The 25194-nt window shown below is 44.7% G+C and overlaps 1 protein-coding gene across 1 annotated transcript in view; it reads left to right on the plus strand.

The window, feature by feature from the left end:
• The first annotated feature begins 7922 nt into the window (after nucleotides 1-7922).
• The window catches only part of PREP (prolyl endopeptidase), a 211945-nt gene continuing 194673 nt past the window's right edge, over nucleotides 7923-25194 (plus strand). The window contains exons 1-4 of the mRNA XM_019520156.1: nucleotides 7923-8031; nucleotides 11745-11819; nucleotides 13202-13335; nucleotides 16640-16770. Coding sequence (XP_019375701.1) covers nucleotides 7987-8031; nucleotides 11745-11819; nucleotides 13202-13335; nucleotides 16640-16770 — 385 coding nt within the window. The 5' untranslated portion in view covers nucleotides 7923-7986. The remainder of the gene's footprint in view (nucleotides 8032-11744; nucleotides 11820-13201; nucleotides 13336-16639; nucleotides 16771-25194) is intronic.

Here is a 25194-nt window from a genome sequence, read left to right on the forward strand (position 1 = left end):
TGGAGGGAGGCATATCCCTGGAGGGAGGCATGGTGGGTATGTGCTCCCTGGATCTGTGCACAGGGGGCATGCCCATTGCATGCTCAAGCTGGAGGATGCACCAGCCTCTTCCTGATGGGGGTCTGGGTCCGGACTGCCACGGCACTGAGAGCAAGGTATGATGAATTTTGGGATGGCTGTAGCCCCCCCTCCCAGCGCCACTGCCACTCGTCCCACCCAACCTGAACATGGCCTGGGCCCAGCCCCCTTGCTGGGAAGATGCTGGTGCAGCCTTCAGCCCTAAGCACACAGCAGGCAGCCTGCCCAGCCCCCCCATGCACAGATCCAGGGGGCACATGCCCCCATGCCTCCCCCAGGGGTGCACACAGCAGTGAGAGCCATCCCTCCACACCCCCTGGATAAGCTTCAGCTCTGTCCTGTGCCCCACCCAACCCTGGCTGTGCAGTGCCTACCCCAGCTCCAGCCCCACTCCCTCCGTCACTGCAGGGGCCTAGATCTGCTCCCCCATGCCCCTTTCCTCCCCTCTACCCCTTCCCCCCTCCACTCCTTCCCCCCCAGACTTACCAGCCAGACACTGCTCTCCAAGCTGCCAGGCTGCATATCAGCAATTGGATCGGTATTGGCTAATACTGATGGCCATATTAACCATCCGCATCGGCCCAAAAAATGTTTATTGGTGCACTCCTAATCACAATGAACTATAAAATATAAACATGTTTTAATCACCTGACTGATTCCTTTCTGGGTGTTTGAGGAAAGTATGTTGCTGGTACAGCTTCAATACCTTATTTTAAACAACCAAAATTATTAAAAGTGCTTTTTATTATGTAATATTAAAGACATGTATATAGATAGTATTCCACACTTCCTCTTACCAGTCTAGCAAGCTTTTGGTTATCTGTAAATTATTTTAACACTGGTATATAAAACATATTGGGTGAACACAACTTCAGAGTCTAAATCCCATTTTCAATGGAACTTAAGCTTCTCAGTCATTTAAGTGTTATTGAGAAAACTACTGAGTATGGTAGATATTTTAAAAGCCATATTCTACCTTTAAATTAGATTAATCTTATATGATGCAATAGACACCAATATAAATAAGTAGTTCTTCCTTTTGGTTGATATTTGTGATGAAGTAAGACACTGAGCTTTTGCTGCCACCTGTTGATAAATGTCTGAAGAGCAGAACTAGTATTTTGAAAAGATGGAAAAACCATAATACTGCCAAAAAGGAAAAGTGACGGTAGAGAGCTAATATCTCTCTATGAGAGACACTGGTTTCAAGTTAATTTATGTCATACTGGTCAAATGTGGGAGGGGGGAGGTGAAAGGGAAAGTAAAAATTAAATTCACAGTTTTTTTACATCTTCCCTTACAGTAACAATGATGTCAATTTTTACTGAGTCAATACAATGAAGGAAGTGAGTCAGTATGGATGTGATAACTACACTGAAAGAAATATAGTATGACTGGATGATCAGTAGAAATATAAGTATTATCAAGAGGTAACTGAATAAATTTAAAGATTTTAAATGAATTTATGTTAAGAGGGGTAGGTGATGACTAGTACAAACCACATACAGGGTTTGACACTAGAAAATGTTTTAAACACCCTCAAAATAAAGGAAGATAGCATTTCGTTATTCATCAACAACCCACATGAAGCTTACCATCCTTCATTTAAAAATGCTCATCAGGCATTATTCAGAAACTATGAAATTGATTAATGGGGCAAAAAAAAGGATAAGATGATAATAAAACCCTTGTTTACTGCTGCAACATTAAACACTTAAGTGTGGTTCCAGATTTTATTTCATGTCATCACTGACTTACCTCCTTCATAACAACCATTAAAAACTTTTACAATGATTTATTACATAAAGACATAGAAAAAGAAGACATGCAGTTGATTCTTCCTGACAGGAAAACAATCCCCTTTAACTTTAGACAGAGTCTTTTATGAGGATGGGCTATTAGATAGTGGTATTAATGGTATTACAACGGTAATATTGGTAATTAATTACCATTAATATCAATGATATTAAAATGGTAATAATTGATCTTTTGGTGAGAGGAAAAAAGTTAGAGTAAAACTGATATTACTGTTCTTCTTGTTTTATGTAAGACCAAAAAGTGGGGGGAGAAAAGAGATCAGTAAAGAGATGCTGGTGCTTCCATTTAATTATAAACTCACAGGTAGAGAAACAGGGCTGAGCACAAAATCTTATCAGTCCCTGGGTATGTTTACATGGGACAATGTAGTGTTGTGTAGAGATATTCTAGCTAGCTCTGAATGAGTTACGCTGGGTCCTGGAAGTAGTTCAGCTGTACTAACATAACATTCCACCCCAGCTAATATATCCTGTTCCTCAGTGAATTCAATTATCCAGGTCACAGCATTCAATGGCTATTCTGCTACTAGTATCCAAGCCAGTATCTATATCGGTATCCAGTATCCATTCAGAACTGATTCTGCACGGTGTTCCATTGTGACATTTATACAGACCAAAGACACCAGGTAAACTTTATCAGCATAGGGTAGTTTAAGAAGGCATTGGTACTAGCTACCCTCCTGGTTACATGTTCACAACACTGTTACAATAGATGTGGTTGTCCTGGCTGCTAACCAAGACTTGTTTTAAAAAGAAGAGAAAAAGAAAAAGATATCCAGAGGGGAAATGAGGTGATAAAGATAGCCAGAAAAGACACACATCTCTGATTCATTTAGTCTACAAGATGCATCTCTACCCTGTCTTTTGCCTGATTTCAAACTAATGTGGTTACCTACTAGTCTCTGTTGATGGAACTAGTGAGGTCATATGATTCCCTCTGTGGTCTAGTCTGATAAGAATATTCTTCAGACCAGAAAAGTGGAGGCCCAACAGTGAGATAGCAAGGATGGTAGTACTAACTATTATTGGCAAAGTATGTTCCTTCTAATTTACCCATTCCCTTTCTCCAACTTCGTCGTCCCCCAGATAACTAATGTCCAGGAGGTGATGACCCAACCCTATAAAGCCCATGTTATTGATTGCTACTAAATATGACTTTTATTTCCAGAATCATTCACCTCCCCATTGTGCCAACTCATGACCATACCAAGAGCAGTAAAAGCTCCATATTATGGTTCATTTATTTTTTAAAAATGTTCAAGACAGGATGATTAGTACATTTACTGACTTTTGCAAATGATGCAACATAACAGGCAAGTTCAATCCACCTTATGGAGTCAGGGGGGTTTGGCAGCATTTCTGTGGCAGGGGGGCTACACCTGCGCTGCTGCTGGATGGAGACCATGTTCATGCCTCAGCTGAGCAGTGGGGAGACACAGCAGCAGGAAGGTCCTAGCACTGGCCCATCTTGGACTTGAGTCTGGTTATTCCAGCCCACCACTAGAAAATGTTGCTGACTGCCAGAGGCATAACAAGGCAGACATGCGCCCAGAGCAGCAGCAACACCATGAGGCAGCGGTGATTTCTGGTTGCCACTATACTGGTACTGTGGCTCTGGCAGCAGCAGTTATTTTCCTGTCCTTCCCCTACACCCAAGCTGGCGCCAGTGCTGGGGACTCACTCCACCTTAGTTATGCTACTGTGAAGCACTGCATTTGATGGTGACTCTGAAATAAAGTCAGTCAGAAATTTTCCAAGGTGACCTTTTGTTGATAAATGCTGGTTATTTGAGCCTGGGATGGTTCACTCGAAACATCGTGGGTTCAATGAATTTTCATTTAATCTAGGCTTCCTAGGTCTGTTCTGGCATTGGGTCTTCCCCTGAGCCAGGGTGCTTTGCAAGCTCCTTGCAGCTACATGGTGAAAGACACATTTTGTTGTCATGCTATTAGCAACAAAGCCAGCAAGAACATCAATTTCTCTGAGCACCTGCAAAGTTTCCAGTTTGTCATAAATTATGGGGAATAAAATTGGTTTTGGTCCATTTGAGATTGAAATCAGGCAACCGCCTCTCCCCACTCCCCCAACCAGGCATTTCTCAGAAATCAGAAAGCCTATTTTTCAGGCAGCTTCACTTGGAGAATATTTGTTTAACTTGGACCAGATCCTATCCCTACTTACAGACCTATTTGTTGTACCATGGTATGGTGGGCCCATGGATGGATCTAGAATTTTGAAAAGAGGGGTGCAGATGGGGAAGTACATCATCACATGTGAAAACAACATACATTTTTCTCCAGATGAAAATAAACTAGAAGCGTTACTAATATACTAGGAGCCCTAGGGCTATATTGTTCAGTTTAGGATTGAAGCAAAAACCAATATAACTTCATCAGAATGAGTTGAAAACAATTTGCAGAGCTGTGGGTCATTACCAGGGGCACCTAACAACCTGCAGAACAAAGGCTAGCTTAACTGATGGAACATCAAGACCATTAAGAAGAAGAGAGGTCATTAACACCTGTGGAATGAAGAGTTTAGAAGGGATCAGGTAGATTATAAGGAGCCATGAAGTCAATTGATTCTCTCTGCACTGCCTGACTAGGAATGCTGCTGTCACTGCCAGGCAGTTAGTTGTAAATTTGGGTGGACAAGGAATCAGAGGGATGCAGGTGCAACAGTACGCCTCCTCTGGATGGGCCTCAGACATCACAAAAATGACAGAGGGCACAACTGGCAATTCTGTGGTATAACAAATGTAAACCAGGGGTGGAAGTGCGGGTCAAAGATTAATAAAAAGTGCTCCAAGGGGGGTGGACACTGAGCAGAGCACATCAGCCAGCGCCCCTTCCCATTTACAGGAACCAGAGCAAACTCTCTTTAAATTACTGGAACAACTCTAAAAACTGGGGTTAAAAGAGAAGACAATTGGGAACACTTTCCTATTAGTTCACAGCTTTCACTATAGCCAGATATCAGCTAACTAGAATATTAAACCTACTGTTAGGAAGTTTCAAAAATAGGGTAGTGGAAAACATACAAAAATGATTCAGGATGGAACAGACTGGTGAGGAATCTTGTGTTCCTGCACTCCCAGAAGCTGTAAAGATGAAGACTTTCTATCAGGCTCCTTCTGGGGCAGATTAACAAAACAGCTATTCCAGGGAAAAATTTAAAGTAGAATACTTGTTGGTCCCTGCTACACATTGCATATATTGTGCAATTCATGGGTGAATTGCACAATAAATTTAGACCAGCAACACATGCAAAGTAATTATTGCGCCATCAAAACTTCTATCGTGCTATAAAAAAACCCAACCAGCTCCAAAGTTAATGCTTGGAAATGTGTAACAGCTCTAGGGGCCTTGCTCCACATTATGTATACTACACTCATTCATGGGTGAATCGTTCAATATACATAGACCAGCCACACATGGTAAGGAATTATCACATGATAAAAACAATGGTCCAGCTACAAAAAGAGCTAACCAGCTACAAAGTTAAAGCTTGAAAATGTGTAACAACTCTATAGCTCCTGCTCCATGTTGTGTCTATTACACAATTCACAGGTGAATCACACACTAAAAGTATACCGGCCGCGCCTGCAAATTACCATGCCACAAAAATGAGGCCCAGCTACAAAAAGAGCCAACCAGCTATGAAGTTAACACTCAAAAACATGTAACAGCTTTAGGACCTGTGCTCCATGTTATGCAATTACACAATTCAAGGGTGAATTGTGCAATAAATGTAGACAGCCACACCTGCAAAGCCATCATCATCCACAAAAATGACTGCCCAGCTCCAAAAAGAGCCAACCAGTTCCAATGTTAATGCTTGAAAATGTGTAACAGTTCAAGGGCCCCTATTCCACATTATGTATATTATACTGATTCATGGGTGAATCGCTCCATAAACATAGACTGGCCACAAGTGCAAAGGAATTATCGCACAATAAAAATGATAGTCCAGCTACAAAGCTGATGCTTGAAAATGTGTAACAGCTCTACAGCCCCTGCTCCACGTTATGTCCCTTACACAATTCATGGGTGAATCACAAACTAAAATTAGACCAGCCACACCTGCAAATTACCACGCCACAAAAATGAGGCCCAGCTACAAAAAGAGCGAACTAGCTATAAAGTTAATGCTTGAAAATGTGTAACAGCTCTAGAGCCCCTGTTCCACATTATGCATATTACACTAACTTACAAGTGAATTGCTCATTAAATGTAGGCAAGGCACACATGTGAAGGAATTATCACACAATAAAACTTGACAGTCCAGCTACAAAAAGAGCCAACCAGCTATGAAGTTAACAGTTGAAAACATGTAACAGCTCTAGGGGCCCTGCTCCACGTTATCTACGTTACACGATTCACGGGTAAATTGTACAATTAATGTAGACCAGCCATACCTGCAAAGCAATTACCACACAAGAAAAATGCCAGTCCAGCTCCCAAAAGAGCCAGCCGGCTCAAAAGTTAACACGTGAAAGACGTATAACAGCTCTATAGTCCTTGCTCTAAGTTAGATTTATTACACAAATCACCAGGGACTCGCACAATAAATGTAGACGGGCCGTAGGTGGGAAGAAATGATGACACGATAGAAATGAGGGTCCAGCTACAGAAAGAGCCAACCAGTTAGGAAGCCAGGTAGGAGCAGCCCCATCCTCTTCTGGGGGTGTGGACCAAGGTATGCTAGACAGAAAATGGGGGTGGGGCTGTGCTATGCAGGGTCTTCAGAAAGTCCTTGTGTACTTTTAAACTTTAATAACTTTGTTTCTATCATACCTACAACCTATCTGTTAATGGCATTTAAAAGCAAATGTATTAAAGTTTTAGGACAACTAGAGTACAGAACGGTAGACTTCATAAGTAATAATGAATTTATTCTTAAACCAGATGGAGCTCCGTGTCACTACACTCTGAATGTATGACAGATCCTAAATGACATTTTCCTGGAGAAGTGGATAGGCAGGGGTGGACCAGTCGCTTGGCCACCTTGTTCACCTGACCTGTCGCCATTGGACTTCTTTTCACGGGGACGTGTTTAAAGTGTAGTTTACTTTTCAAAACCAAATTCTTTGGTGGAACTTAGGGTTAGGATCACCAATGCAATTAGTGCAGTAACTCAAGAGCAACTGGAAAACGTTTTCAAGGAGGTGGAAGGACAGATTGAGCACTGTATCATGATGGATAGTAGTTACATTGAAGTCTAGCATTGTGTACTCTAGTTGTCCTAAAACTTTAATAAATTTGCTTTTAAACGCTGTTTACAGATTGTGTCTATCATACCAACAACCTAAGCTAGTAAAGTTTAAAAGTGCACAAGGACATTATAAAGACCCTGTACATCTTCAGGTCAAACATACTCATTTGGTTTTTTTTAACAGTACCCACTGAAACATCTGTTTTACCTATGTTACCCACAGGAGGAGGATAAAATATATATACTGCATGCAAACAGATCTGTTTGGGCCGGGAACACCATGGCTCTGTGGGCTGCAGGCAGGTGGTGGCTTGGAGGGAAAACGAGCGGCTCAGACAAGTGCGAATTAAGAGGAGGCTCAGGGCCACATAAGAAACAAGAACCTTCCTGTAAGACTTGAAAATCAAAACCTGGGACCGGATTACTCCTTCACTGGGGTGGACTTTTTAAATCAAGGAACCGGTTTAATTTTGCGGGGGCAAAGCATAACTGAACCCGGGCCTAGAGAGGGGACTCACACAAATTTGGGGGTGGATGGCTTGGAAGTGTGGGCTTCACACACGCGTGTGGCCGGTTTCCCTCCAGCTGTGAGCGGCTGGCGTGCCGTGGCGTGGAGTGAGGGGCTCCAGGGAAACGAAACACCCTCCCCCATTTCCTTTTCCTTCTCCCTCTCCCTCTTCCTCTTCCGGATCCTAGCTCAGGCTGGGCGCCCAACGGCAGAGGGAGCTGTGGCGGTGCCGCGTTCTCCGCGCCCGCTCTTGGCAGCTGCAGGTGGTGGCAGCTTCTCGGCAGTTGGGCGGGGCTTGCGGCGGCGCCCGCCCCGCACTTCACGCTCCTCGTCCGCCAGCGGTGCCGCCGCCGCTGCCCCTGCCCCGCCATGCAGCCCTTCCACTACCCCGAGGTGTACCGTGACGAGACCGCCGTGAGTGCCGCCCGCGGGGCTGGGCTGGGCGTGGCGGGGCACGGCACGGGGTCCCGGCCGCTCTCGCTCCCTCAGCTGTGGGGCCGGGGCCGGGGCCGGGGCTGAACCAGAATGGTTCTGGGGCTGGGGCTGTGACGCGCGCGGGAGCTCTGTGACGTCACGCCCCCGCCGGGGCGGCGCTGAGACTTGGCACTTGCCCCGCGTGAGCCGGCGCCGGCCCCGGCCCCACGTGCACCAGCCAGGCAGGCCCATGCGCGGGCTGTCATCGGGGCTCGGGAACGTCACGGGTGACTGCTGGAAGATTTCTGGACCCTTAGGTTGCCTCCAGATGAGCAGACATTTGGAGCAAATAGTAGGGCAGACCCGCTGATTGTCCCCATGCCGACTGTGTTGGTTTCCACAGCATTACCTAGGTGTCTCAGGGAGCTGCAGCCCCCTGGCTCTGGTTTGGGGCAGCGTGAGCTGCCACTGTGTGTGTGTCACCCTGCTTTTTTAAGCTGTGGGAGGGGTTGACCTCTTGGGGTGGACCCCACCATGCTGCAAGGTACCAGTGCAAGGAACACCTGTGCAGCACATGGTGGCGCACCGTGGATGCCGTGGCTGCGCGCAGCCATAGAGGCGAGATCACATGGCTCTATGGGCTGGGGTGGAACACCCCTGGGGGAGGGGGTATAGGGGAGGGGAGCTTTAGGCAGGTGGCAGTGTGCACTGGCATTCCCTAGTTCAGTGTTTCCCAACCTTTTCCAGCCCAGAGCACACTCCTATTAATAAAAACGTTCCACAGCACACCTGCTAAGGCATTCCCTATTCTCGTACCTAATGTAGCTCATTGCTTTGGCAAAATTCTGCAGCACACCTGTTCATTTCTGACAGCACACTTCTGTGCTGCGGCATGCTGGTTGGGAAACACTGCCCTAGTACAGGGGCTTTCAACCTTTTTGGATCATTGTGCCCCCCGGCCGCCAGACACGAGCGGTGTACCCCCGGTTGCTGAGCAGGGTGGGGGCTGACACATGGTGGCTGCCACTGCTCCGCATCTGGCCATGTGTGAGCTTCCCCTGCGTTCGGCCAGGTGGGCAGCACCTGCACGGCAGTGCGGGATGGTGCATGGCAGCACTCCATCTCCTTCCCCCCCATGCGTAACCCCTAGGGCCTGCTCAAGTACCCCCGGGGGTGTACGTGTACCCCTGGTTGACAATTTCTGCTCTACTGCCTGCCAGTGCTGGGTAGCCCCCACAACGGTTGGCCCAGGCCATGAGTGATCCCCATTTTGTAGAAAGCATAAGCTTCTTGTTGAGTCAGTTACCTGATGCACTAGCAGCATTTTCTCGGGGCCAGATGGTGTTTGCCAATTTTTTTCCCCCACTTCTGAGATTTTGGTCAGGATCAGGTGATACAAGCATGCTGGTTGTTTTGGTTGCCAGTTATGATTTGGGTTCACAGTATGGTTTGCAGTACAGTTCTCAGGACAAGGGAAATCCTGCTGGCAGCACAAGTGTCTCACAGCTTTGAACTGTAGTAGTCCTCTCACCTCATGCTAATCCCAGCCCAGAAAATCCTGTTTCCTGTCTGTCACTGCTGTTCTTCACATTAGTTGAGTGCTAGTAGCTTGGATTTCCCTCCCTTTATAATTAAAAGCAGAAGTTGCTCACTAAAATGCTGTTCATGCTCTGTAAATCTAAAACTGCTGCAGTGGCTGTCTCTGTGATCCTAGGATTAATAAAGCAAGGAATGTGTTTCAGCACTTGTCTTGGATTATTTGAAGTTAAGAAGTTATAAAAATGAAATCTTAAATTCTTGGTAACTTTTTTTTGGCCAGATGTCACTTACCTAGAGAAAGCATAGGCCTGAATGACTTACCAGGAGAGGCTGAGGGAACTGTAGAAGAGAAGACTAAGGGGGGATTTAATAGCAGTCTTTAACTACCTGAAGTGGGGTTTGAAAGAGTTTGGAGTGAGGCTATTCTCAGTGGTGGCAGATGACAGAACAAAGAACAATGGGTCTCAAGTTGCAACAAGGGAAATTTAGGAAAAATTTTCTCACTAGGAGAGTGGTAAAGCATTGGAGTGGGTTACCAAGAGAGGTGGTGCAATCTCAATCCTTGGAGATTTGTAAGGCCTGGCTCAAAAAATCCCTGGCTAGTTTGGTCTAGTTGGGGATGGTCCTGCTTTGAGCAGGGGGTTGGACTAGATGACCTCCTGAGGTCCCTTCCAACCCTAATTTTCTGTGATTCTATGAATTATTCCAAAAGTGACTTTATTGTAGATTTTGGATTATCAATTTAAAACACCTTTAAAGTAGTCTTCTTTTTTTAAAGGGTAGATACTCTCGTGTCTGAGAATTGGCCTCTTCAAAGTATCTCAGGTTGTGAATTAAAAAAAAATGGAAGCATATAAAATTACTGGGAAAACCCAGCCCCTCATCTATCTAGTAAACGTTGTGGAAGATTAAAGAAGCTATCTGTGTATGATTATGCACAGAGAGCCTGCAAAATGACTGCTCAGCCGCAAGTGGAGAGCTTTGTCAACTTAAAAATAGAGTATACGTTTGTTCAAAACTAATTTTATTTTTCGTCGCCTTCTCAACAAAAGGCAGCTCTTTATTCTTGCCATGTATGATTACTTGCATATGTTTCTGTTATCACTCATACAAGCAGAAGCTTTTGCAAGACTGGGACTTTGGTGATTTCTTTTTCTTTTATTAAAGCTGAATGAATTTTGAAGGCTAAAGTGTCTGATCTGTGCAACTATTAACAATGTAGATCTCTCTCCTTAATTCATGAAAAATGTTTGTATTTCTAATGTTTGAGATTTTTCCTTATTTACATAACATACTTGTTTAATGACAAGGAAAGTAAATAAATCCGACAGGAGCTACAACTAAATGGCCTGTTATAAACTAGTCAGGGGGGATCAGCAGGCACTGGGGGAGTCACTGCTCCCCCGAGCACTGCCAGGAGTGACCAGGAATAACGGTCACTAGCTGGCAGAGGGTAGGTTTAGGCTAGATATCAGGAGGCGCTACTTCATGGTCAGGGTGGCTAGGATCTGGAACCAACTTCCAAGAGAAGTGATGCAGGCTCCTACCCTGGGGGTTTTTAAGAGGAGGTTAGATGAACACCTTGTTGGGGTCATTTGACCCCAGTACTATTTCCTGCCATGGCAGGGGGTTGGACTAGATGATCTACTCAAGTCCCTTCCGACCCTAGAAACTATGAAACTATGAAATGTGCTTCCATTCTTAAATAATTGGAAACTGTAATTATTGGATAACTAAAGATCTCTAGTGAAATGAAATTGCATTATCCCAAATGAATGCTCTGGATTTCAGGCCTTCATTGGATTGTTAGATATGATGGGACAGACAAATAAATTATGGCAGTTTGGTTTCCGTTGTGTAAAGAGCAAAAGAATTAGATGTACCTCATGATCTACTTTTCTCTTCTCATGTTGTAATGCTACCACCTTGGCCACCATTCTTTTTGCCATAGTACGGGCTGGTTCACTTTGGTGTATTTTTAAGTCTCTGGAGAGGTAAACTTTGTTGTCTTCACTACTTCCCAGCACTGAAAACATGCCTGTAAAGTTCCAAGGAGTTTCTCCTTTAATGTTAATTATTCACTTGTTTTTCTGCCCTGGAAACAAAAATACTCCTAAAGTTTTCTTTGTGTGTTTTTTTTTTTTTTTATAACGAGATGTTTCTTTTGAATTCAGGTTCATGATTACCATGGACATAAAATAATTGACCCATACTGCTGGCTTGAAGATCCTGATAGTGAACAAACAAAGGTAACTTTTTCCCCCCTATTGAATTGTGAGTTTAATCACAGATCTTTGTAGGTTAATACACAGATGATATTTCAAAATTCACACTGAAAACTTTGTAATATTTAACCATTATAAATGTCAGCAATAAGACTTCATCTGGGGTATCTCAATGCTCTTGTTCCATTGAAACTTCATTAAGCAATACTTTTCCTATATTAAACATAAAAATACATCCAACAATTTGGAGCATTTGAAGAGTTAAAATGTTATGTATATTGGAACCCTTTCTGGCAGGTGACTCCAAAACTAAAAGTCTTATTTCAGTTTCAGAATGCGTTGGCTATTCTTCAAGGTAACCTAAAATTAATTGCCAAAATTGAGGGAGGAATACTTTTTTTCTTTAGGTTTTTTGTTTTATTTTTGTGTATTAGTGCTTCAGGGAAAGTTGATTTAACTTTTTTTCCTGTTTAAGCTTCAAGGGCTTGCTCCGGGAATTGCTTATGTGAATGCACACACACCCATAGAAAAGTAGGGCCTCAGAAGGTAATTTAATCAACCCCCCTGCTCAAGGTGGGATTATCCATGACTACCTCATCCTAGCCAAGTATTTGTCTACCATGCTCTTAAAAACATCCAAGAACGGAGATTCCTCATCCTCTGTGGGTAGCCTAGTCCAGTGTTTACACCCACCCTTATGGTAAGAAAGTTCTTCATAATATCTAACTTAAATTTCCCTTGCTGCAATTGAAGACCGTTGCTCCTTGGACTGTTCCCTGTAGCAGCAGAGAATAGTCTGTCACCATCCACTTCGTAACCACCCTTCAGGTGCTTGGAGACTCTTACACATTTTGCCTCTGTATTTTATTCTCCAGTGGTGTAAGATGGATATTCCATCATTATCCATCTGATTTTGCATTCCCATGCTGATTACTGCTGGGATGGTACTGAGAAGCTAAATTGGAGCTCTCAGATGTTAAAGCCATCCTTGCCAGTGGAGGGTGGCAATAGAAACAGTCTTCCTTTCTTTTGGATGCAAATTCACTCCTTGCACTTATCCGACCATTTCCTGCATTTTTCTCCCTAAAATAAGAAAATCCAGGTTTTACCACATTTTTTCATGGCGAACGGAAAACCCGGATCCCTGCTCGTAATGAGCATGCTGCAGAGACACCTGAGCCAGCTCTGCAGAAGCTATATCAGGAATGGCTTCAGCAGGGCAGAATTGTGCAATGCTGTACCTGGGCTAACTGGCTTTTTTGCTTCTCAGTGTCACCTTTGTGCTCCTTTCCCCACCCTTTGCCATGCCTCTTTTGAGAACTGCTGTTGTATTTTACTGGCGTTATGAAGGATACATTTGTTTTACTTTACAAGTGTATGTTTTTTGCTTTTTTTTTCATCTGCAGGCTTTTGTAGAGGCTCAGAACAAGCTTACAATGCCCTTTCTTGAGCAGTGTCCTGTCCGAGGGTTATTCAAGGAACGAATGACTGAACTTTATGACTATCCTAAGTACAGTTGCCACTTCAGAAAAGGAAGAAGGTATGTGAGGAATCTTTTTGGAGATAATAAATTGTAATTCTCGGCTCTTAGTATTCGGAAATAACCACTCATTATAAAGCAAAACATATTGAGTTTAATTTTTTTTTTTAAGTTGTCCAATGTAATGAACTATAACAGGGTGGCCAGTCTGTGGCTCCAGAGCCAGGTGTGACTCTTTAGAAGTTAATATGCATCTATCTTGAATCTTTGCACAAGCACACAGTGCAAGGAAGAAACTTCTGAAGAGCTGCATGTGGCTCTGGAGCCACAGGTTATGTTATATAAACAGTTATATATGTAGTGCTCTGCATATATACAGTTCACTATATTTTATGATATATAGAGCATTATTAACATGAGGCCATATAGTCCAGAGGACGTAGCCTGCTAGACTGGGAGCCAGGTGATACAATTTCCAGTGATGATAGAGACTTCCTTTGTGACTGACAGGTTACTTCTCTGTGCCTCAGTTTCCTGCTTTTATATGATAGGAAAATAATAGCTGGTAAACTCTGACATCCTTGGGTAAAAAGTACTACTGAATACAGTTAGGGGCTTTTCATAGGGCTTTGTTTGTTTGAAGAGATACTAACCAGAAAATCAAATTTTTATGTGAATATTTTATACCCATATAATGACATATTCAAAGTTACTTTAAAAATAATCAGATTACTAAAACTGAGAACATTTTACTGTTTTTTTTTTTCTTTTTGTGCAAGTAACAGCTTTGTGTATTATATCCACAGAAAAAACAGTGGGGATACCCTCGCCAAATAGTAACTTGCACATAAGCAGTGGTGTGGAAAAATTCCATTCTCTTTTTATATTCATCCACCACCACCCCTCCAAAAACCCAACTGGGACATAAAATGTGCTCTTCTAAAAAGTCTGATTTCTGAGAGTAGGTGAGCTGGCTTCTTTTATTCCTTTATAACTGGGTGGAGATAGGCAGGAGGGTGCTGATTATTTGACTTCCCCAAATAGAGATGTAGAACGGCAGAGTTGCAGGTTTGATTACGTATCATCAGATTCATGTGTCATTGGTGCCTTGGCTGTCTAGACCAGTGCTTCTCAATCTCTTCAAATTCAAGGCATCCCTCATCAGACTCAAAGCACCCCTCCACGACTTTTGGAAATTGAATGGTACCACATTTCAAAAACTAGTTTATTACTTACAGGGATTACTTCTTTGCAGAAGGGGCAGGGGAGCAGTCAGGCAGGGAGTGCCTGAGCCTACGCTTTTCTGCATATCTCGTCACACCTAAGGTCTGAGTGTGCCTTTATTTGCTTATTTCCTGATACCTTGCTTGCCTGCTCACACTGCCTGCTGCACCCTTCAGAGGATTTTGGGGTGTGCCACCCTGGCTGAGAATCACTGCTTTAGGTGCATTGAAAAGGTCTTCCAGCAGGAAGAGTAAAGGGAGAACCTGATAACTATGATCAGAAAAACTTCTGCAGTGTTGAGAGATGTGGAGCAACATTTTTAATTGTGAAAAAGCATAAGGAGCTATTTCTTTTGCCTTGTAGTTCATCTTTTTCCTTTCAACTGGAAACCATTGATGCCATGTGGTTTCTTACAGCCAATTACAGAAAAAAGGCAGGAGCAAGGAATCCATTATTCCCTCAAGTCTGCTACCTAAACTGGGGAGAGAAGGAACTCACTTGGGTCTTTCTGTACCAAGCCAGAGAAAAGAGTTAGGGGGAAGAGCTTTGTCTGTGTTTTGTTCGCTGATGGTATTGCCAGGACTGAGGTACACAAGAGTGATCATCAGTGTTCACAGAAATTGACTAAAGACCATGCATTAAAGCATGTTGTGTCATGACTGTGCATGCTTTTATTCAGGGGTAAAATAGCCTTGGATCAGCCTTAGATTCAAGGAAAACATTTGCAAGAAGGTTTAATATGTTTAAATTATGCTCACTAAATTAATGCTTTTAGTTGATTCCTCATAAGTCTCCAGTGTCCCTCTATATCAGACCTGTCTTCTCACATGTGGCTGAACTTAAATTGTGATATTTGTGCTGTTTCTCATTTATTTTATTTGTGCAGCTCAGGAAAGGATTCTGTATTTAAACAAAGGTTCTTTGGCAAAATGTGACTCAGTGAACTAAGCCTATGAGCGTCCCAGGCATATAGTATTTGGAAATTCATCAATCAAATTCTTCAGTTTTCAGACAAGAATTAGGAGCTGCAACATCTCTGGGCAGCTGTCATAAAAAACCCAACTTTATAGAGGCTAAGGAAGAAATGAGGGGAAAGGGAAACTAACTATAAAATGGACAACCACAGTGGAAGAAAACCCAAATGTATTTATTTTGAGTATCTTTCGAATTTTCATAATCTTAAGTGCACTTTTGTCCCATGGTCTGTTTTTTGAGTTGAGGGTATTCGCTAGTCCATTGCCACAGTAGTTTCTTGTTGCTTATCACTGTTCATGGGTGCCTGCAGTTGTATATAACTACTGGATGTTCTGAATGAAAAGGTGGATTTGAATGTATTGGTTCTGGAAACAGAAGATTGAGGAGGAAAATTTATGTTACAGTGAAGTTATGGATGCTATTTGTGACCCTAAATCACAAGTAAGGGTTAAATTGCCTGGAAGTCCTGTATAAAGAAATAAACATGAACCTATTGTTTGTAGGTTGGCTAAGGCCTGTGCTAGTTCACAAAGGTCAGATGAATTATTTAATCAATTAATTTTGAAGCCCACTTTGTTTTTACCCATTTCCAAGAATGCACCTTCACTGGTTTACTATAACTTTTGAAATACCTGGTTCTCACAGGTGTTCCAGAATGGGTATAGCCTTATTGGGCCTTAGCAAGAACCACACATGAAACGGTTTCAAAGTTGGTTCTTTTAATTATCAGCTGCTGGATACAGGAGTCAGGAAGGGGGTAAGCACATGAAGGAGAAGGTTTATGTAATCCAGATTTAAAACTTTGATACAGTTGTGTCTATAGCAACACCTTTAGAAACGTCTGCATTCACAGCAAGCAGTCTGCTCAAGGTTCCTTAGTTTATTACAGTGTTGACATGAGTGTTCAGTGAAATATATTGTGAGGTATAGTGGAAGTTACCTTAACTTTCACATACAGACTTCTTTTAAGAACACAGTTTAAGTACATTTCAAAGCCCTCTTTCAGAAGAATGTGAAATTCCCCTGAATTGTAAAAGGCCACTTCTATATGGTTTATGTTTCCCTTTATATACTTGTCTTTGTCTTTTATGGCATAAGTTTCTCACGTTGTTTGCATTTTGTTCCCCTTTAACTGAACTTTAAATTTGACTTCTGTGTTTTCTAGATATTTTCATTTTTACAATACTGGACTGCAAAATCAACGCGTATTATATGTGCAAGACTCCTTGGAGGCTGATGCCAAAGTGTTTCTCGATCCAAATAAGCTTTCTGCTGATGGCACCGTGGCTTTACGAGGTCAGTGGGATAGACGGTTCTTAAAACAAATGTGGGCCTCAAGTGAAAAGTAGGTGTAGTCTAAGTGTGCTTAGCTATAAAAGCATGGAGAAGAAGGATGAGTAACTAAAAATACGTACTGGCTGTACATTTCTATTGGGAGCAGCTATGGATATGGATTTTCTACGCATACAAAAATAAATGGCAAAGAAGATAGGAATATTAGCTAATAACTGTTGGCTCCTTATGTGTATGGGAAAGTCATAATGAACATGATTTTGCTAACCTCAGATAATGTCTCCTTGTGTTTTCAGCATGTATTAATGGCTTTCCTGGAATGTCTATGTCTCCATTGATTGAGAGAGTATGTGATAGACACCTCATTTTCAGAGTGCACTGTCTAGTCTAATGACTTTAAGGAATATGTGCTTAGTACTGATCATCAAGGAAAACAGCCTGGGAACTCTCCAAAGTACCACTTTGCCTTGTCATTGGCTGTCCAATTTGGAATCCAGCTGAACAGTCTCATCTATATTTGCAAAGTTCTGTAAATGAACTGGGCACTTTCCATTGCACCAACTGTTTTATGCTGCCCTCTCTACCCACTGTACAGCCTAGCTACATTCAGTAATTCACTTTAGCTGACAGATACAAGGTATGCTTTTTCTCTGAGGATTATTTTAGTGATAAATGGAATGTTGTTCTTAACTTGACTCCTGTCTACACACTCCTATGAACTCCTAGATCAAGTGTTTGTTGGATTTTTAAAGTTTGCAAATGCCAATGGGGAAGGGAAGCATGCAGGACACGGAGATAGGATAACAATATGATGGAAAATTTTATTTGTGTGGATAGGTGTAGAATACAAGGGGGTCATCGGGTCACGGGGTTCTTGGTAATCCTTTGCTTTCAAGCTCGAGGGCTTGGTGCGGCTGACCACTGGTAAGTCCCAGACTGGGTAGGCAGCATAGGGTAGTGTACCTAACAAACTAAACTAAGCTGTAAAAGTCCTTATGAGGTAAAGCTAACACTAAACTATTTACGGTGCTTAAGCGAAAATGGCACGGCAGCTCACCAGTTCCATCTTTGTTGCTGGAGAGATAAAGATTACTCCGTTCGGTAGGCCTGAAGGTCGCTCAGGGATTCACCCTGGGGGAGGCAGCTCCTGGGTGATCAGTCCAGTCGCTCTTTGTCGCTTGAGGTTCGGTTGTGTGGTTCCTCCGATGAGCGCTTGGAGCATTGCACCTTTTATAAAAGTTCTAGCGGGAACTTTATCCAGTCATTGCAAGTGTGCATGCCTGCTATATTTCGTGTTGCTGTGGGTTTTTGCGGGCTTTTGTTTCTTGCTGCGTAACTATAGCTGATAATTTTCTACCTGGCTGTAGCTGGTAATTTTCCGCCTGCTCAGAGACCTTTTGACCTGGTCGACGGGCCCTGCCAGAGGCTTGCCTGGCCTGGCTATATTCTGAGTAGGGATTCTGACATCCCCCCACATGGCCATGGCCAGCCTAGATTATGAGGCTGAGGTCGTCATCGCTAGTGGTAGGAGTTACCTGCGATAGGCTTTCTATGTTACTAACGTGTGCGGTGAGTTCAGAAAAGTGGGAGAGGGCATACTTGAACAAGGTGCAAGCGCAACACATTATCATCCCAGTGCAACACAATATGACAAGAAGAGACCAAAAAAATTGTTTCCAGTCCTCTAAACTGAAGAGGGAGGGGAGTTTTTTGGCAAGATTGTCCCAAAGATTTCCCATGTCACGGGCGACGATCTTTGTCTTCCATTTCGGCTGTGATGTCAGAGATGTTGTGGGAAATGGACTCGATATAGAAGCAGCACCGACCTTCAAACTGCAGGTAATTTTTGGTGAGCCAGGAGCACATTCCATTTTCTTTAGCTAACAAAAAGTCTAACGCAAGGCGATTTTGCTTAACATAGTCTATGAGCTGGTCTTGTTGATGAGAAAGCAAGGAAATGGCTTTTTGCGTCTGATTTCCTTAGTGTTCGATTTGGAGACTGAGGAGTCTGAGCTGTTCTTGCATGACGCCTAGGCCTATGGGGTTAAAGGGAGCTAGGGCTACAAGACTGCATTGGAGCCAGGTAGCGGTATTCTTTGCTGCCTCGCGCTTGGTGCTATGAGGAGTGGTGACTGGTGCAGATGACAGGCTGTAAATGGAGCCGCCGGCAGCGTAGACGCATCCGACGGTACAGGTGCCAATGATGGGGTTGGGAGGTAGGTGACTCCAGGTGGTGTCGCCGCAAATCCAAAAAAATCCAGGAGGCAATGTTGGGAGCATATTATGTTCAGGGAATTGTCGTTTGAAATGTTGTCCATCCTCATACCATTGAGGTCTGAGCAGTGTCAGCGTGTGTTGTGGAAAAGGTGAAGAGGAGCTGTGGATGGCGGTGTGAAATAACCATCGTAGGTAAAGAACCTGAGGGTGATGAAGAGAATAAGTAGCGTTTGTGGTTTTATTAAATTGGTCGGAGATGTTGAACAAAAGGCGTGATTGGGTGGTGGAGCAGAATTGATCCCATGCTGTTGAATTCCACCGGAGGGTAATACCCTTAAAGTTTTGTGGCTTTAAAGAAGAGCAACGGGAAGGGGGTGAGAGTTGAAGTTGGAAGGCTGCATTGCAATGTTGGTGGTAGCTAAGGTGAGTGGGGTTATGTGTGGGTTGGTAAAAATTAAATTGGAAACACTGGATTTCCGCGTTGGGGTCGTGGTAGATGTGGTGGAGAGAGAGACGGGAGAGGGTGATGGCTCTCTTGGGATTATGAGAAATGTTAAATTGGGGATCATTCGTGGAGACGTTAGTGATGAATGCGTTGAGAGTAAAAAGGGGTTCCGCTGTGGCCGTTGCTGGGTTTGTACAGATGACGCATTTGGTGGTATTCGCAGTGAGAGTGACAGCTGCAGCCCGTTGGGCGAGGGTGTTGTTTTGATTGTACAGAGGGGTGGCATGCATAGAGATGATGGTGATGATGATGGAAAAGAGCTGAAAAGGAAGGGAGACAATTAGGCTCATTCGCTTATCCAATTGCTGTGTGCTAGAAGGTTTTCTGGGAAAGGTGGTACTGGATTGGGGATGTGGAGCCAGTAGGTGTTGGGGTGCTGGGCAGGGTTTAGGATGGTTGCAGCCATGGGTTTTTGGGGTCCTTTAGGTATCGTGGGGTCCAGGCTGGTTGCTTGATAGGTTGGATTTCCGGCCAGCGGCTGGTACTGTGGTTGACATTGATAAGTGTGGTGTAAAGGTAGTTGTGCCAGCTGTTGAAATCTGGGTTGGTGTTAGAAGTGCAGAGGATTGATTTGAGAGTGCCGATTTTTCGTTCTACAACTCCGTTACTTTCTGGGTGGTATTGGAGGTGGATATGGTGGCTCACATTGTGAAGGTCGAAAAAGTGGCGTAGGGATTTGGAGGTGAACTGTGGTCCACCGTCAGATTGAATCTCGTGGTGAACGGTGTTCCCCAGGCCGCGAATAATTTTTGGAGGGTTGCAATGGTAGTGGTTGTGGTAGTTTTTCTCATAGGGTGGGCCCAAAGCTGGCGGGTTCTGAGGTCAACGGCGACTAGAGCTTTGGGAAACTGTTTTGCCCCCGGGAGGGGTCCCAGAAAGTCTATTTGCCAGGTATGTCCTGGGATGAAGTATATCTTGTCGTAAGTGCATTTGGCATGCGCAGCTCAGTTGGTGCGCTTATATTGCTGGCATGCGATGCAGTGTTGAATAGCCTCACACCACTTATGGGATGAAATGTCCAGTTTTTCGGAGGGTCTTGTGCTAGGTAGGTCAATGAGGGCAAATCGGTCGTAGAGTTTTCTTCCATCAAGGTGTCCCCATTCTTGGTGGAGCCATTGGCTTAAGGGGTCCACGGGGTCGCTGGTCGTGGGTGTCAGCGGGGATGGTTGTTGCAGTATGTGGACGTCAGTGTGGTCTAGAAGCTGATTATCAAGGAATTCATGGGACCAATGGGTTTGTGGGCAGTGTGAGGGTATATGTGTGATAAAGACTCGGGGAAAAGCGGCGGTTAACTGACTTTGAATTGTCTTCCAGGTATCAAGGTATTTGCTGGGGTCCCCACAGCTGGAGGCAACTTTGTAAATGAACATAGAGTCTACTCCAAAGATAGGGTTGTCTGAGTGGTGCACTTTGGTGGCTTGTGTGACTGCGATCTGGAAGCCGAGGAGTTCAGTGAGTTGTGCAGATGTGGTGGGGTCCGCCTTGACGATGGAGAGTTGTTTGCATATAAGGTAGTACATGCCCGCTTTTGGTTGTAGATTTTTCGTACTTCCATCCGAGACGAGCCATGGTTCCGCCTTGACTGCTAGGATGTTGGGTGCTGTTCGAATTTCGTGGATGGCGTTTGAGTTTTTGTGGGTCCATTGATGCCATTGATATTGCGCTCGTCATAGCAGGGAAATCCAGGTGGCCCTTGTGCCTTGGAACTTGGGAGGTGGCTCTGAATCTAGGTTGGGAAGGCAGGAGATAAATGGTGCCTCAACGGTGTCATTGTGTCTATGACATGGATGTGCTAGTTCGAGGCCTAGGAGGAGTTTTCCTAGATCTCCATAGCGGTTTTCGGGTCCGTTAAGCTTTCTGTTGGAGAATTGGACGAATTGTTCTTCTTGTTCAATGGTATAAAAGATGTGGGTGGATATCCAGTTGATTTGGACCACGATTGGTTTTAGTGGGTCGTAGCGATGTTGAGGTAAGGGTTGTGTTAGTGTTTGGATGAGAGTCTCAAGGGCTGCTTTGTGGTAAGCATTCCACTCAAAGGATTTTTTCTTTTTTAAGAGGCTCTGGAGAGTCCGGAGGGCTGGGAGGCTCTTTTCCGTGATCCAGTGTCGACAGTAGGTGACTTCTCCCAAGATTTTTTGGACGTCTTTGAGTGAGCGAGGTTGTGAATTTTTCCAAGGGAGGAGAGGTTGGGGTCTTTGTAGGTCAGGTTTAATGTGAGCGGGGGAGGTGGATAGTCCGAGGAAGCTAAGCTTTCTTGTGCAGTGGCTGAGCTTTTCTTTTTGTTGATTTTTCCACCCATCACTCTCTAGGACGGTTGTGACTTTTGCAAGTGTGTCATTCACTGATTTTTTCATTGTCCCCTAAGATGGCGATGTCGTCCACGTATGAGATGACAAGGGTGCCATGTTGAGGATGTACTTTGTCAAGGGTGGACTGTAGAAGGGTGCTACAGATAGCCGGTGAATGCTTATAGTCTTGGGGGCAAACTTTCCACTTGTAAATGCTCCTGTTGATGGAGAAATTTAATAGTCCGTGTGTGTCCTCGATGGGGACATTAAAGAACATGTCTTTGAGGTCAAGGGTTGCTCCCCATCGGTAAGTAGAATTAATTAACATGCTGTGTAGTTCCATAAGGGAGTGCTTCATAACATATTGAATGGGGTCGATGCGGGCATTTGCTTGATGGAAGTCAGTGACTAGGCGGTAGCTGGTTGGATCGTTGGGTTTCTGAATTCCCCAGCCGGGTGAAAGGAATGTGCTTTCAAGGATCTTTCCAATTCTTCCATCACGCAGAAGGTCGGATAGCAAGGTGGCGATGCTGTTATATCCGGCTGGTGGAGTAGGGATCAAGCGGAACTTCCATGGCGTGGGATTTTTTGTGTGGGGGACGTGGCGCTGGTGACGATCTAAGGCGATTGGCAATGCTGAAAGTAATGTGGCCTGAAGTTTGAGTCTCTGGATTCCTGTTACTCCTATGATGTTTTGCTTGCCTAGAACCGCAGTGAGATGATATTGACCAACTCGGCCGGTAATTGTGAACTTAACAATTTGAGCCTCTTGGGCGGAATTTACCCCTTGGATCTAAATTTTTCTTTGAGTGTTCTCATGGGGGACAGTGGCCTGGATGACATGAGTTTGTGCTCCCGTATCCAGGAGGAATTTGACCAGCATGTCTGGGGCAAATGGTGTGACAAAGGGTCGAGAGTCAGAGTCCGGTTTTAGGGCCGCCGCCGGTGTGTCCCCTTAATCGTTTTTTGCATGTTGGTCAAAATGGTCGTCTTGTCCTTTGAAGCCTTTTGCTCGTGCTAAGCTTAGTTGTGCAGCTGGGTCGAGGTTGCGGATTTCTGATTTCATAAGTCCACTGTTATGGAGCAGGAACCTGAAAACTCTATGTTCGAAGGGCGAGCATTCTGGGTACATATGAGCTGGCTCATGCACTCGGGATTCGGATCTTAGTTTTGTGGTGAGGGGCGCCACATGGGTGGTGTTACCTCTCCCAAGAATTTCCAGGAGGTCCGTCATGGTATCCAGGAGGACACGGAGAGGTCTGCCTTCAGTGGTTTTGAGCCATAAGACTACACCTGGCTCTCGTTGAAGGAGGCTTTGTGTTGCTCTGGTGACGGTGAGTGGCTGGACTGGGATTTCGGTCAGGTCGTTCACGAACCTTTGGGGAAACTGTTGTTGTTGTTGTTGGTTGGTTAGGTTTAGTGTTACTCCACCCTGGGGGGACCAGGTGCAGTACAAAATGCCTGCAACGGTGGTAACCAGGTCATATGATGTTTTGATGGATCCCGGGGGAAGGCTGTATGCACTGAGGTTACTGCTGGTCAATAACAGACGCACACACGGGATGGGGACAGGCCAGTGTCTGTTGTCAGTGACGTGCATGGCCGTTCCAGCGTTTCGATGCCAGTTAACAGTTCTACAGAGGTAAATAGATTCTTCGAAGTCGACCATGTCTGTGGAATTTTCTAAGAACAAGCATCCAGTCCATCCCATTATGGATTCTCCAGGTCGGCGACTGGTTGACATGACCAAGTCTTTTAGTTCTGATGTTGTGCAGGACCGGTGAATGGTGTGTTGCGTGGTATTCCCCTGCTGGTCGGTTGTGATCTTAGTTACTGTGATGGGACACGCTTCGGCAGTCGGGGTCTCCGGAAGGAGCGATGGATAAAGGTCGGATTGCGGGGTTTTCTTGGCGGGCGGTGCTTTTGGTGCAGTAGGGTACGGTGGCGGCACTTCAGGCTTTTCCTGGTACGCTTTGTCTTCGGTTTGACAGGCCGTCTTGGTGGTGCGTGGTTTCAATGGTGTGGCGAAGAAGTTTATATGGAGGGTGGCTTCGAGGCTTTCGACATGGCAAAGCGCGTCCAGGAGTGCCTTCATGCATTCGCTTAACATATCCCTTGCACTATATGTGTTGACAAGTCGCCCTTTATGGCGGCTGTCATGTAAGTGGCCCGTGAGGGTGGTGATTAACTGGTGGCTATAACCGCCAGTCGTGAGGCTAGGAATGGACCAGGTAATGTCGGGCTTAACACGGCCTCGTTTGAGGAGGTCGAGAAATTGCTTTTGGGTGTGATGGGCGTTATGGCTAGGGTCCAATGGTTTTCTCAGGCCGTGAAGGGAGGCCGTGCAGTTTTGAGAAGCGGGTTCTAAAATTGCTGAGGGCGATTTTCTCAGGAGACAGGCCCAATCAGGAGCTACTAATTTTGCTGCCCACTTCTTAACTCCATCATGGAGATAAATCTGGCCTTCAATGAGTCCGGTCTGGCTGTCAGCGGACACCATATTAAGATGGAAAGTGACATGGTGGAATAAATCCTCGTCCGCCTCTGTTGTGCGTGATTCCCAGGGACATTGACATCCTGTTCGTGACGCCATGTCGGATTTTTAAAGTTCACGAATGCCAATGGGGAAGGGAAGCATGCAGGACATGGAGACAGGATAACAATATGATGGAAAATTTTATTTGTGTGGATAGGTGTAGAATACAGGGGGGTTGTCGGGTCACGGGGTTCTTAGTAATCTCTTGCTTTCAAGCCCAAGGGCTTGGTGTGGCTGACCACCGGTAAGTCCCAGACTGGGTAGACGACTTACATAAAGACAGGACCGCTGGGTCACGGGGTTCACGGTGATCCCTTGTTTTCAAGCCCGAGGGCTTGGTGTGGCTGACCACCAGTAAGTCCCAGACCGGGTAGGCAGTACCTAACAAACTAAACTAGGCTGTAAAAGTCCTTATAAGGTAGAGCTAACACTAAACTATTTACGGTGCTTAAGCGAAAATGGCACGGCAGCTCACCAGTTCCATTTTTGTTGCTGGAGAGATAAAGATTACTCCGTTCGGCAGGCCTGAAGGTCGCTCAGGGATTCACCCTGGGGGAGGCAGCTCCTGGGTGATCATTCCAGTTGCTCTTTGTCGCTTGAGGTTTGGTTGTGTGGTTTCTTCGAGCGCTTGGAGTGTTGCACCTTTTATAAAAGTTCTAGCGGGAACTTTATCCAGTCATTGCAAGTGTGCATGCCTGCTATATTTCGTGTTGCTGTGGGTTTTTGCGGGCTTTTGTTTCTTGCTGCGTAACTATAGCTGATAATTTTCTACCTGGCTGTAGCTGGTAATTTTCCGCCTGCTCAGAGACCTTTTGACCTGGTCGACGGGCCCTGCCAGAGGCTTGCCTGGCCTGGCCATATTCTGAGTAGGGATTCTGACA

This window comes from Gavialis gangeticus, unplaced genomic scaffold, assembly GCF_001723915.1.
Source record: "Gavialis gangeticus isolate Ggan-Ray unplaced genomic scaffold, GavGan_comp1, whole genome shotgun sequence".
Classification (NCBI taxonomy): domain Eukaryota; kingdom Metazoa; phylum Chordata; order Crocodylia; family Gavialidae; genus Gavialis; species Gavialis gangeticus.